At 42.0% G+C, this 14972-nt stretch overlaps 1 protein-coding gene across 1 annotated transcript; it reads left to right on the top strand.

The window, feature by feature from the left end:
• pex16 (peroxisomal biogenesis factor 16) lies at nucleotides 1-14356 on the top strand. Its single transcript, XM_033625645.2, has 11 exons — nucleotides 1-269; nucleotides 2318-2353; nucleotides 4506-4582; nucleotides 5051-5184; nucleotides 6419-6519; nucleotides 6710-6790; nucleotides 7944-8096; nucleotides 9232-9304; nucleotides 11066-11185; nucleotides 12636-12700; nucleotides 13577-14356. Exons 1-11 carry the CDS (start codon nucleotides 137-139, stop codon nucleotides 13633-13635), a joined length of 1032 nt encoding a protein of 343 aa, XP_033481536.1. The 5' UTR covers nucleotides 1-136; the 3' UTR covers nucleotides 13636-14356.
• The last annotated feature ends 616 nt before the right edge of the window (nucleotides 14357-14972 follow it).

The following is a 14972-nucleotide window of genomic DNA, read 5'->3' as shown; positions in this document are numbered from 1 at the left end:
GAAGTTTGTGTTGTGTTGTGGAAGTCGGATGTGCTTCAAACTAAAAACCTGCCCCGTACAGGTGTTATATTTTAAACTCAGCGGTTAAATGCGGAGTGTAACGTTATTTATCAGTGCGCAGTAAATTAGAGGTAAAATGTCGAACCTTAAAGAGTCCATGGAGAAACTGACCCGGGTCTATGAGCGCTACACCGAGTATGTGAAGAGAAATCCAGCCGCCACAGCTCAGCTGGAGAGCACCGTGAGGACCCTGTCTTACCTGATCGCAGGTCAGTGACAGCAGCAGTTTACTCATGTTAATAATGCAGAACAACATGGCACACTGCGTCAAGGACTATATACAATATATATTTGTCAGTCACTGCGTGAAGCTCAACTTCAGATCTAACTGCAGATAACTTTGTTCCAGATCAGAGTTTAGTTTCGTTTTAAAGGAAGAGTTCAGATTTTCTAAAGTGCGTTATATGAGGTGCTTCTACACGAACCAACACAGCTGGAGTTCATCTCCTCACAACTCACACTATCTATGTTTATTTTTTATTTACTTTTTATTTAGTCATTTATTTCATTATTTCATTAGTTTTTTTCTTTACACTTTATGTCCATGATTTTTTTTTAAATTAATCTTAAGCATTCATTTGTTTATTCATTTTTCATTTTAATTAATAAAAGTAGAGATACCACTTTTTCCTTCCCGATACCGATCCCTGAACCTCAGGTATCTGCCGATACCGAGTACTGATCCGATACTAGCACGTAAAAAAAATGAATGGGCTATGAATTGTTGTATGTCTCAACTCCTAAAACTCTGTGTAAAATATTAAGAAATGAATACATAATAGTAGAATGAATGCCATAAAACTTTTTTTTATTATTATTATTATTATCCAGTGTTGACACAGATCAAGACACAGGTTAAAGTGCAGCCACACAATTTGGTAAAAAGACATTTTAAAGGCTACAGTAGAATGCTTTTTAAGCTCGGCTCCGTTTCCGTTTCGTTTGCCTGTAGCGTGCGCATGCGTAATGATGTGAGGCATTCTGTGGTATCAGATTGGTCATAGGCTGTACTCGCTGATACCTGGCATTTTAGGCATTGTTGGAGGCATTTCCGATACTGGTATCGGTACAACTCTAAGAAAAAGTAGGCCTATATCTCAGCATTTTATTAATTTTCGCAAAGAAAAATTTAAAAATTATCTTTAAAGTTTAGATTATAATGTAAAAAATTGGCCACCAATATTGTTAGACACTGGGCTGGAGCCTATCCCAGCTGACACTGGGTGAGAGGCAGGGTTCACCCTGGACAGGTCACCAGACTATCACAGGGCTGACACATAGAGACAGACAACCATTCACACTCACATTCACACCTACGTGTACAGATGTGACATCATGTCAGTCTGGTCAGAGAGTGAATCAAAATCTTGGAGTTTACATTTAATTCTTGTGAAGAACTTTGTTGTGATGTCCTCATATGTGCTGCACTGTGGCAGGAAGTGTTGCTCTGTCTCCACCTGTCTCTGAGGACAGAGAGGACACGGCCTGTCCTCTGCCTGTGTCTGTCTGTCTCTACGTCCAGGCTGTGACATCACTGAGTCTGTGCATAGTCAGTGTCTTTCTCAGTTTCTGATGTGTCACAGCGGTCAGATAGTTTGCCATCGTGTTCTGTCTGTTTAGGGACAAACAGCACTGAAGTGTGTTTTGGGTTTTTTTGTGATAGATGTCCAACAGCTGATGGAGTTTTCTCTTTCTTTAGCTATAGTTAAGTTGGGCTGGATTGTGTGAGGGTCGTCCTGATGTGCTGACGCAGGAGGTGAGCCTCAGGACCAGCTGACTGAGAGGACTCCTCTCTGTAATGGGAGGAGTTGGAGTCACTTGTTTTTAGCTGTTTGTAGAATTTGATTGCTCTTTTTTGAATCGTAATTAAAGTGGAAATTAGCAGAGTTCAGCTCGGTATCCATTGTTAGGGGTGTTCCGCTGGACTCTGAGTATACAAATCTCAGTGTGTAGGACTTCAGTTGTGTGTTTGTCCCATTTTTCAAAGTCTTGATTTACAAGATAGTCTGTTGTGTCACTGACGCCGTCCACAGCAGCACATTGCTTAGCTTTAATGTCAGACTCCAGTCTGCTTCTCCAAACTGGAGACGTGCTGACTGACATCAACACTGACTATGGATAAATGCATCTCACAGCCTCACTTCAGAAAATCTGAACTATCCCTTGAACTTGTAAAAACATGAAACCAGCTGCTTGTTTGTTTTGCCCTTTTTCTTCAGCACCTAATGAACAACATGTCATGACTCGTGTTTTTCAGGGCGATTTGCAGATTCCCATGAAATATCTGAACTAGGTAAGGAAACAAAGGAAACCAGTTAGCTCATCACAGACACAGTATCACACCAGTATCAGCTTTAATGTACACTGAAGAAATATGTTTAAAGTTTCAAGTTTATGTCATTTATATAGCACTTTAAAAACAAAACAGGTCGTGCACCAAAGACAGACATATACAAGCACATACAAGCAAAGACGTAACTGTGCAGAGATGAGTTAAACCAGATTAAAATAAAACTAGTTTCAACACAGTGTAAACACAGCAAATCTGATTAAAAAAGAAAACATGTCAAAAACAATTAAAACCCAGAGAATAAAATGGGTCTAACAGACTCAACCTGTCCAAGTGTGAATGCAACACTTTTGTTTTTGTTCCTATTTTTCACAGGTTTAAGTTTAAGATCTTAAAGAGACTTTTTATTCACTCAGTAGATACATGTCTCTAAACTTTGGTCACAAATGTGTTAAAATCTGTGTCAGTGAGCTCTTCTCCTTTTCAAAGATAATCATGCACCTGATGGGAACAGCATCACCACCAGGTGTGTCTCAGGATGGTCACAATAAAAGGAAACTCTAAAATGTGATGTTTGATCACAGCACAGTGACACAGATGGAGCGTGACTGCAGAAATGTCCACCAGAGCTGTTGACTGTCGAATGAATGTTTATTCCACCACCATAAAACGTCTCCAATGTTGTTTCTGTGAATCTGGTTGTACATCGAACTAGTGGTGGGAATCTCTAGGCACCTCATGATTCGATTCAATTCCGATTCCGAGGGCAACGATTTCGATTATAAAACGATTCTTGATTATAAAACAAGCCAATAAGAAAATTTACACTAGATATTGAACAACATTATTGTAATAAAGCTGGGAATACATATCCAGTGCATACAAACTCTATTACTTACTGTGGTTGAGATGACTACACTCCACCGGTCCATCCTGCTCATCCACAAATCTCAGCGGGACTCTCCTGTCCCTCGTCGACCTCCTCGACATTTCTCCTCCAGTATTTACAAAACTATAACTGACTATAGTTCTATCTATGAACTATAAAAACACGTACTATTGCAAAAAAGACGAACGATGGCAAAACTACGAACTATGGTGAAAACACGACGAAAACACTCAAAAGCTCTCAAAAAAACACAAATACTATTATTTACAACACTATTTACAAAGAAAACGCCACCCAGACTCCGCTAAATCTCTCCAACTTGCACTCTCCTCGTCAGCTGTCACTCTCCTCCTGCTGTGCTCAATTCCCTCCCCTCCTCCACAGGTAATGACGTCACTACCGTAATGTACCGTATATATCGCTTTCAGAATCCATTGGAATTACGTCGATAGTGTGAATGGTTGAGGAGTTACGGTAATTTGAAAAATAAAAATGAAAATAAAATTGATTGAGTTTTCCAAATCGATGCTCGCATCGTTCAAGACAGAATCTCGATGCATCTAAAAATCGATTATTTCCTCACCCCTACATCGAACTGACCTCACAACTGCAGACCAGAGCAGGCGATCCTGCAGGTGAAGACGCTGTATGTGGAGGTCCTGAGCTGGTGTGGTTACACGTGGTCTGCGCTTGTACTGCCAAATTCACAAAATCAAACCCTCTGTGTCACTGTGCTGTGATCAAACATCACATTTTAGAGAGTCCTTTTATTGTGACCATCCTGAGACACACTTGTGTAGTAACGATGCTGTTTCATCAGACACACCTGTCAGATGGATGGATGTTCTTGGAAAAGAAAAAGTGCTCATTGAAACAGATTTTAACAAATTGTGTCCAGAATTTGAAAAGAAATGTGTCTACTGAGTGAATGAAAACGTCTCAAATCTTTAACTTCAACCTGTGATAATGGGAGCAAAAACAAAAGTGTTGGATTTAAATTTTTATTTAGTGTACTTCGTTATAATTTCGTATCACATGTACATTTTCAATTTGATCAGCTTTTACAAAGTAGTTTGAACTTCTTTTTTGCAGCAGCTTTGGTTAACCAGATCATAAGGATTTCCCTCTCGGGCAGCTTTGCTGTAGTTCAACTTCTTCATGTGTAAAATCATAGGTAGCTTTCAGAGTAGCTTCCCCAACACTGCATGATTGTACAAAGGATGATGCATGATGAATATATATTGATAAACTTTGTGTTTATTTCAGTGTACTCTGCCTCCAACCTGCTGGTGCTGTTTAACGACAGCATTCTGCGCAAAGGGCTGAGATGTGCCTTCCCTGTGGTGAGCACCGCTCGACTGTTCTCCAATCAGCTCAGATCCATTTACATAAATGCTTCCTGCACTTCCTGCAATGCTTCCATTGAGCTTCAGATCATTTTTAACACAAGAGTGAGACTGAACTCCCAAATGAGGATTTTACTCCATCACATGTATAAATAGTGACAAAATGTACTCGGATGATACTTGGACTTGTAAAAAGTAAAGTACCTGCACCAGATACTTGTTTCATTCAGTATTTGACTCAACACTACTGATTTGTGTTCAGACAGTACGACACAAACACACAGACACACACACAGCAGCTAACAGATAAACATTCATGCACCTTCAGTGTCTCAGCTCACAGCAGTGTCAGCGAGGCAGGTTGTTCCAGGCTGAAGCTCTTCTCCATCTAACAGTCTGATGGCAGTAAAGTGACATGTAGACTGAAGGTTGAAGTTGTGACTCATGCTCCCGCTGTGTGTTCAGTCTCTGTCTCAGCAGAGACTCCTCACCTGGCTCTCCGTGTTGGAGTACATGGAAGTCTTCCTGGAGATGGGAGCCTGTAAGCTGTGGGGAGACGTTGGCCGCTGGCTGGTGATCGGACTCATTCAGATTTTTAAGTACGGCTTTGCCCTCTGGTGACCTGAACTCAGCTTCATCTCTTTCTCAATGTCTTCATTTAAAATGACAAAATGAACGTACACTACATGGGCAAAAATATGTGGAAACAGACTGTGTGCTTGTGTTTGAGCAGTTTGGGTGATATTTTAGACAATGGTGTGCTTCCAACTGTGGGTCAACGGTTTGGTCCTGTCCTGTTTCAGCATGAGAGCGTCCCCTGGAACCTCCCGTCTACAAAAGGCTTGAGACGCGGCCCTGTCGTGGGCTCAGCTCAGGTTCCAGAGTTACTCTCTTATCCTGAAGCCTCCTTAAGGAATCTGATCTCATTTGCTTCAGTGGTGGTTGCGGCCACATGCCCTTGGCGGCGTCGACCCCAGCAGGATTTGAACCCTGGACCCTCCACATGGAAGACAAGTGCTCTAACCACTACACCAGAGGCACCTTTTTGATTGGCTAATCTATTATGGACTAATCTTTGTAGCTCTGGTGTCTGAATGGAAGCAACTCTCTGCAGCAGGTTTTAAAATCTGTTATCCATCTTCATCCTCTTATCCGGAGCCGCATCTCGAGGGCAGCAGGCCAAGCAAAGCACCCCAGACATCCCTCTCCCCCGAGGTGTTCCCAGACCAGATGAGATCTATAATCCCTCCAGTGTGTTCTGGGTCTGCCCCGGGGCCTCCTACCAGCTGGACCAGGAGGATCCTGATCAGATGTTGAACCACCTCAACATGAAGGAGCAGCGGCTCTACTCCGAGCTCCCTCCAGATGTCTGACTCCTCCCCCTATCTCTAAGGCTGAGCCCAGACACCCTACAGAGGAAACTCATTTCAGACGCTTGTATCTGTGACCTCATTCTTTCAGTCACTACCCAGAGCTCATGACCATAGGTGAGGGTTGGGACGCAGATGGACCAGGAAATCAAAAGCTTCAAATCTTTTAGAAAGACTAAAATGAGGACGGTGACGGCAGGTATAAATTATTCCAATGTTGATGTTCAGCTGTCGCATACAGGTGTCCACATACTTTTGACCGTGTAGTTTATCAGCATTAACAGATCTTTAATACACAAAAAGAGTAGCTCAGTTTAAAGTCTGCTTTGTTTTATATCATTTATTATTGTGTTGATTTGAATTGTTTCAAGTTTTAAGAGGTTTTTTGTTGTCATAAGAGTCGCCCACTTCCTGTAGCAGTGTGACATCATCTGTCTCCTCTCTCTGACCACATTTTCTTCAGGTCAGTTTTTCGCCTTGTGCTTCTTCTGTGGTACAAATCTGGCATCCAGACTTCGCCTCCCATAATCCCCCTCGACAGAGGAGCAGAATTTGCCAGTGAAGGTCAGTTATCCTCTCTTCCTCTTCCTCTTTCTGTCCGTCACCATAACACTTCTTTAAGGTTATAAATGTGTTTACAATTAAATTCACCTCAAAGTGGTGAAAAAAATCAACCTGTGCTGCTTTAAACTCAGTGATGTTAGTGTCAGCACCGAATGAGATTAAACTGTGTTTCCTTTCCTCTTCTCCGCAGATGATGGGAACAGGGAGCAGTCAGGTGACACCTGCTTCGTGGGTCAGAGGTCAGGACGTGTCATCAGACCACTAGGCAGCGGTGAGACCAGATCGAACTTTACATTCAAATATCAGATTCTTTAAAGTTTCACGTGCCTTAATATTAGAGCCATTTGAGCTTATTAAGCTTCAGTGTGACTGAGTGTTGGTGTCGGGTTCGTGACGGGATCTGAAACAGGAAATATCCCGTTTCCGTCCAAACAAAAGCTCCTAAGTACCAGAAACACTTGGAGCTGAATGATGGCAGACGGCCAGGCTGCACGTACGCTGCTGTGAAGACTGTTTAGGTTTCATGGTCACATCAGCTTCTGTCACTACCTCACAGAAAAACAACAGATGACTCCTCAGGTGACTGTCCTTTATCTCTTCTCTCACTCAGAAGGTGGATTATTAACAACCAAACATCAACTTTAACACATTTCATGAAACAAATTTAGCCGTTTAGTTGTGTTAACAGTGTTTGCACTGCTCTCGAGTCGCCAAGAGGTTTGACGTTTGGATAAAAACTTCCTACGAGGAATGAAAAGTGGTCTTTAAATGTTTGTCTAACCTTCATTAACACTCTGTTGCCTCCACTCAGGGTTCTTTATTTGCAAACTGAAAATGTGCATAAAAAGAGTTGGATAGAAACACACCTGCTGTCATTGTTTACTGCAGGCGTGTCCAAAGTCCGGCCTCGGAGCCAATCATGGCCCACGGACACATTTTAAACAGATATCACTTTGCATTTTTTGCGTTCAGCATGCAGCGAGTAGGAACTACGCAGGTGGAACTAATGTGTCTTCATAAACAGAGGTAAACAAAAAAACAAACCGTCACGTAACAGCATAAGACTTAAATAAAACACAGAACAACAAGTCAACAACTACAGTCAGTGATCATGATCCATCAGTGAGTAAATAAACAATAAAACAGAGGAAAACAAACTGAGCTGTGAACAGTGAACGCCCTACAGGTTGTCTCGTGACAAACGATGACAAAATGTCTGCCGCCTGTTAAGTACAAAGAAAATGTAAATCAGCTGTTTTGTTGATTTAATCGTTGTGTTTCAAGTTTTCAAACCAGGTCTGAACTTGACCCTGGGACCATGTTTAACAGAGAGTGACCTCACTGTAAATCACTGTTGTATTCTCTGACTCTTCGCGGTGAACTCATCCTCTTCTTCACCTCCTCTGGTCTCTGCTGTGTGTCAGCTCCCTCCCTGCAGGCGCGGCTGTGGGGAGCACCGAGTCAGACGAAGAGGAGGAGCAGCTTAAATGAAGAGAAGCTCCACAACAAACCGACTCAGCTGGGGCTCCAGGAGACGCTCGCCGAGTCTGTGTACATCGGACGGCCTCTTGTACACCGTATCCTTCCCTCAGTGTCACCCCAGTCCACAGTTACATCATTGAACACTGAACTAAAGGACACACACACACACACACACACACACACAGAACACACCTCTGCTGACAGCTGCACAGTCCTTTAAATGAGGCTTTATAATGAGACTCTGCAGAACTTTAATTTATAACCTTTCCAAGAAGTTTTTGTGGTCCTTGTTTTATTTAGAGGTGCTGCAGAAACAAAGTTAATTGTTGTTATTAATAAAATGAGTGTGGAGAGTTACAGTGACGTCTGCTGCAGCACCACAGTGTGAACTGAGGGACACCACCTGTCAACCCGTCCTGCATTATGAGTTTTGACCACTAGATGGCGAAGTAGGCGAGGCAGCTTATTTGCGTTGCACATTTCACACAGCGGGGGACACTCAGAGGGATCTACAGAGCAGTGACATATGAAACATAATAAAGGATTCAGATTTACAATGAGAGAGCAAAGAGATAAGATATAGAAGGTAAAACTGATTATTAAATTATTTACAATCATTTGAAATGATTCAAAATGGAGTTTAAGAGCTAAGGTTGAAGTCAGTACAGGGTGGACGAGGATTTGATGTGGCTGTGGGAATTTAAATCTGAGTTCAGGAAGGTGTCTTGTGTGACTCTCAGTTAGAAGTGAGAGGACCTCAAGGTGAGAGCTGACACACTGTCTGTCTGTCTGTCTGTGGCCCAAAGACAGTGATGTCAGTTTGATCTCTGTTGGTGAAACTTTTGATTCATCCAGTCACTGATTTGCTCAGTGACACAGATGTTCCACAGGTCCATAATCACCTGGTGAAAGTGATATGTATATCTGCATGTCATCTGTTATTGTATTATTTAGTATGATGTGTCTTGATGGAAGCTGGAGCTGCAGTTTGATGTCTTTAGATACAGAGCCAGCTGTGTGCTGTGAGAGCAGTGACGCTAAATATGGAGATAAAACACTTTTATTTAACCTATAAAAAGTCTCTCTGACCTTGTTTGTCACACAAACATTTAAAATATTAAAAAGTAAAAACATGAAAAGTGAGAAGATGTTTCTTGTACACACAGAGTGAGGAACAAATATTAATTATTGTATATTTGTACTGCAGTCAGTTGTTCCTTAACGCTGCAGTACTCTGCCTCGGACTCTGTGGGAAACAATCGTGGACGCCGTGGCTCGTCTCCGGAGTCCTGGAACTGTCCAGGTATGAACGCTCTGCCTGTGTAACATCAATCCTCATTCATCTAATATGCCCGTATAGAGGCAGCATGCTGTCACATCTAACTGGTGCATTAAGGGTTAATTTAAACCATACCAGAGCTGGTGACTGTTGGAACAGTGGAGAGACAAATTAAAGACAGCTTTTGTGAATTTTATTTTGTCTCTGTCGACTTTGAATGAAGTGAGTTTAATGATGGGGGCCCATAGAGACAGTGGGGCCCTCCAACAAAGCATTGGGTGGAGAATGGGCACTTTTTTATTTATTTATTTATATTATTTAACCTTTGTTTAACAAGGAAGGGTCCCATTGAGTTACAGTAACTCTTCTTCCAGGGAGTCGTGGCCAAGACTGGCGGCAAAAGTTACAAGTACACAAAAGACAACACAATGGACACATACTAAAACCACGAGAACACAAGTCTCACATACGAAACATACGAGAACACAAGTCTCCCATACGAAACATACGAGAACACAAGTCTCACATACGAGAACACAAAGTCAGTGAGAACACATTACAGTCAGTAAGACACATAACAAGGTAAAACGGACATCCTATTGAAAGGCACCAAGTTAGAAGCAGTGACACTGATCAATAAAGGTTGATTTTAAAAGGTTTTTAAATGTGTTGAAAGGTGGAAGTGACTCCAGATTTGAGGTGTTTTGGAGTTCATTCCAGGCGTGTGGTGCATATGAAGAGGAAGCTGTTTTACCGAGGTCTGTTCTTGTTGAAGGAGTGGTTAACAGGATTTTTTCTGAAGAACGTGAACCCTTATGAGCGACGGCCGCCTTAAAAATCTGTGTTTGAAGAGCTCTCGTTAAAGTAAAAACAGAGTCATCTGCTGTATGTGAGCTTGAAGAAAGGAAACCATCTCCTTCATGTTTATTTATTTTTGTAAAATAGTAAATATCTTCTGTAACAGCGTGATGTGCTTATACATAACTATACATCAAATACTCTATAAATCAACTATTAAAGTTCTTGTTATAAACCGATATGCAGTGATGATTGCTGGGTAATATGTACTTTGATGTTATCCAGTGTCAAGTCTCTGATCATGTGACAAGACGATACGTGCACAATAGCGTGCACTAGCGACCTCACACAGTCAGTCTGACTGCAGCGCTCTCTCTTGATACTCAGTCTCACCAAAACATGGACAGCAAGGTTGGGACATAATAATACAAAAATGAAAATGACCAGATTTACCCTTTAACTCAAAAACAGCAAAACCGTGATCATTGTTAGGTCAGTCTTTTTTCATATTTGGAAGTTTTTCAGTTTTAGACGTGTCTGAGTCCAGAGGGGACGCTGAAGAGTTTCTACCTGATATAATCTAACCTCCATGATTTGGAGGGAAAATAATGATACATGCTCATGTGTAAAATGTAGTTTAGATGAAATATGTCCAGTTGATCAGTACATGAGCGGCGAGGGAAACAAAATATTTTGGAAGAAGAGAAATGATTGTGAAAGTGTTCTGAACACGAGTTGAGCCACGCTGTCTGTCAACATGACTGATTTCCCACAGCTCAGAAAAACATCTCTGATTAGTTGAACCAGAATCATGACGCGCGATGAGAACATGAAAGTCGCCTGACGAGAAGCTGCTCGTTTGTTTTAAGATTTCTATCAGACTTGGCAAGAAAACAAAGATATCTGTCACTTCAGGATCTTCTTCCTCTTTTGTTCCTCTCTCACAGTGTGAGAAGTTATTCCTGTTCTGTGTCCTTCCTCCTGCAGCTTCGCCGTGCTCAGTGATGCTAAATTCCAAAATCGATGGGAGAAAGCTGAGATGAGGAGGAGGACCTTCCTGCTGCTCTACTACCTCCTGCGTTCACCCTTCTATGACAAATACTCTGAGTAAGTTCGTCTGGATGTCTCAACGGTGACGTGTTGTTATGAGGACGAGAGAATCTGCACAGTCAGGGAGGCAGCTGATGATCAGCTCTGTTCATCAGTTAATGTTTTCAATTCAGCGATTTGTTGTTTCGTCTAAAATGTCAGAAAAGTTTGGAAGAAAAATAGATATCATAATTTCCCACAGCCTAAAATGATGGCTTGAATTTGCTTGTTTGGTCCAATGATCAGCCCAAAACCCAAAATATATTCAATGTACACTGTTATGTAATACACTCACCGACCACTTTATTAGGTACACCTGTTCAACTGCTCAATAACACAACGTGGCAGCAGCTCATTAACATTTAGTCATGTAGACATGGTGAAGACGAGCTGCTGAAGTTCAAACGGAGCATCAGAATGATGAAGAAAGGTGATTGAAGTGACTTTGAACGTGGCATGGTTGTTGGTGCCAGACGGGCTGCTCTGAGTATTTACTGGGATTTTCAGCACAACCATCTCTAGGGTTTACAGAGGATGGTCCCAAAAAGAGCAAATATCCAGTGAGCCAAAATGCCTTGTTGATGCCAGAGGTCAGAGGAGAATGGCCAGACTGGTTCAAGATGATAGAAAGGCAACAGGAAGTCAAATAAGCACTGGTTCCAACCAAGGTGTGCAGAAGAGCATCTCTGAAGCAACAACACCTTGTCCAACCTTGAAGCAGATGGGCTACAGCAGCAGAAGACCACACCAGGTGCCACTCCTGTCAGCTAACAACAGGAAACTGAGGCTACAATTCACCAAAACTGGACAATAGAAGATTGGAAAAACCACATTCAGATGGAAGCATGGATCCATCCTGCCTTGTATCAACGCTTCAGGCTGCTGCTGGTGGTGTAATGGTGTGGGGGAGATTTTCTTAGTACCAACTGAGCATGGTTTAAACACCACAGCCTACCTGAGTATTGTTGCTGAGCGTGTCCATCCCTTTATGACCACAGTGTACCCATCTTCTGATGGCTACTTCCAGCAGGATAACGCACCATGTCACAAAGCTCACATCATCTCAAACATGACAATATGGACCAACATCTCTGAGGAGTGTTTCCAGCACCTTGTTGAATCTATGACACCAAGAATTAAAAAGGAGGTCCAACCTGGTACCAGCAGGGTGTACCTAATAAAGTGGCTGGTCAGTGTACATTGAATGCACTGATATAAAACAGAAGAAGGCATAAAATTGTCACATTTAGAAGCTCAATCCAGAGAACAAAGCTCAGCTTAAAGATGACCTCAATGTTTGTCATAAACATCAGTGATTGATTTTCTGCCACCTGACTCATCAGTTCATCGATCAGCCTGTTTGAGACACATCAGTCTGAATAAATGCAGGTTTAAATATTTGCAAAATATCAGAATCATACAGTAAACGGTGCTCTAACAGTTGTGACTATGTCTGTTTGATGTGCAGGGAAAAGATTCTGTTCCTGCTCAGACTTCTGGCTGATCACGTTCCAGGAATCGGCCTCGTAGCACGTAAGTACTGAAGTCATGTGACCTCCATGATGCTGACGAGGGTTGTAACAGTACTACAAGATTTTCACTTTACGATAACCGTCAAAGAAACAGTTTCACTGTATCACAGTATTACAGAATTTATATCATCATTCAGAACGATCCTTAAAGGGTTGAAAACAGAAGAGTTATTGTTGGCTAACAAAGGTGTATTGCTATAACTGAAACTTGAAACCATTTTTGAAAAATGGACGGTAGGCAACGGTTCTGTTGGTACCATCCACAACTTCTACTGTGAGAACAGAAAAAAGTGACTGAACTGAATCGAACCGGACTGCTCGGTGGAAACAGGGCTTAAAGGGATAGTGCACCCAAAATGTAAATTCAGCCATTATCTACTCACCCATATGCCGAGGGAGGCTCAGGTGAAGTTTTAGAGTCCTCACATCACTTGCAGAGATCCAAGGGGAGAGGAGGTAGCAACACAACTCCACCTAATGGAGGCTGACGGCGCCCCAGATTCAAACGTCCAAAAACACCTAATTGAAACCACAAAATATCTCCATACTGCTCGTCCGTAGTGATCCAAGTGTCCTCCCCTCTCCCCTTGGATATCCACAAGGGATCTGAGGACTCTAAAACTTCACCTGAGCCTCCCTCGGCATGAGATGGATGCAAGGTCACAGTGAGCTTTGACCACTGAAATCCAATCAGTTCATGGTTGAGTCCAAGTGTTTTGTTTTCCACAGCGTCCTGGTTTTTCTGGAGTCAGGGTCGTATTCACACAGTGAGAATTAATTCCACTAACAGTGCGTTGGAACAGAAGTAAAGCTCTTCTCTTTCAGCAGCAGCATGATTATATTTATATTGAACATACTGCTGTGTGTGTGTGTCCAGGCCCTCTGATGGATTACCTCCCCACCTGGCAGAAGATCTACTTCTACAACTGGGGATAAAACCTGCCGCCATCTTTGATGGTCACAAGTCGACGAGGGCAACGGTGAGACCGGAGCTGTCAGGCCCAGGGACGGAGACACTTTTTTTAATTCCCCAAAAATCAGAGTAAAGACGTGGAGATGATTACCACGTCCTTGATCCTGACACTACAGAGCTCTGCTGTGACTCGTACTAAAAGAAAAGACTTGCCTCGTGCATCAAATGTCGGAGAACTTCATTCTTTGAGTCCATGATTGGTGCTGCCATCTGTGCTGTGATTAGTTTGCTTCTTGCATTGACAGTTTTATAACATGTGACTGAATAACTCTGTGAGCGACGTTATCGTTTCATTCCATCGTAAAAGCAGTGTTTTTATCTGTCGAGGTCGAGATCAGGCGCCAGCTGAGCTCTTAAAACTGAGAAGCACATCATTCAAGTTGAGCAGCAGCTCATCTCCACCAGCACGGATCTGAATTTCCAGTTGATCTAGTTAGAGGGTCTTGATGCTGAATAGAGGGAGCGCACACACACACACACACACACACGACTGAACAGCACCACAGACAACACATTAAACATGATGGAAACTTGTGAGACAGCAAAAACAGGTTTAAGACTCCATGTGTGTGTTTGTGTGTGTGATGACATGCGATTGACGAGAGCGAGCCCCAGGTTTGAAATCTTTATTAACATACTGAATAAGTTTCTTTTTGTAGCCTACAAATAAATAGTTGAACATTTCATCCTTTCAGTTGACGTTTGTTACTTGTTGAAGAGTTGATGTTGGGTGGAACACACACACACACACACACACAGTTGTCATGGCCACGCTAGGAAAAATATGACACTCTGATCTATCAAAGAACTTTACAGACCGGTTCCCAGAACTCTCTGCTGTCGAGACACGTCGTTCTGTCGCCTGATGAATGTAAAGTCTGCCGGGAACTGATGAGAGAGGGGTTCATACTTGTGTTTGTGTGGAAGCTCATTCACGTCTGTCATTTAAAAAAAGGTCCTGTAAATAATACACTTTCTCAAAGTGTTGACTCATCTGAAAATACTGAGAAACTCTTAAAATTCTTATCTTGAAATGACGACTTTGTATCGACTTTGTAAGAATGGAAAACTCTCAATACAACGAAACTTCTGCAGAGTATTGACTTGTCTTGAAATAATGACTTAAATACTTCAGTATTAATGTATGGTAATACGTAAATATAATTAGAAACTCAATTAATGACTTGTTATAATGACTTAGTGTCTCACGATAAGGGAAACTCTCAAAATAGACTTAAAATAACTTTGTAGCTCAAAAGAATAAAAAACTAAAAATCCGAAACGATCAATAAAAACTTTT

Source organism: Epinephelus lanceolatus, chromosome 2, assembly GCF_041903045.1.
Source record: "Epinephelus lanceolatus isolate andai-2023 chromosome 2, ASM4190304v1, whole genome shotgun sequence".
NCBI classification, from domain to species: Eukaryota; Metazoa; Chordata; class Actinopteri; order Perciformes; family Serranidae; genus Epinephelus; species Epinephelus lanceolatus.
The sequence above is the reverse complement of the archived record's forward strand: the minus strand, read 5'-3'. Positions and strand labels throughout refer to the sequence as shown.

What these genes read in the sequence shown, in the direction of transcription:
- pex16 (XM_033625645.2), top strand. Translation starts at nt 137, where the DNA reads ATGTCGAACCTTAAAGAGTCCATGGAGAAACTGACCCGGGTCTATGAG. An exon ending in TGAGATGTGCCTTCCCTGTG is followed by an intron (nt 4,583 to 5,050) that starts GTGAGCACCGCT and finishes CTGTGTGTTCAG; the next exon opens with TCTCTGTCTCAGCAGAGACT. An exon ending in AGCAGAATTTGCCAGTGAAG is followed by an intron (nt 6,520 to 6,709) that starts GTCAGTTATCCT and finishes TCTTCTCCGCAG; the next exon opens with ATGATGGGAACAGGGAGCAG.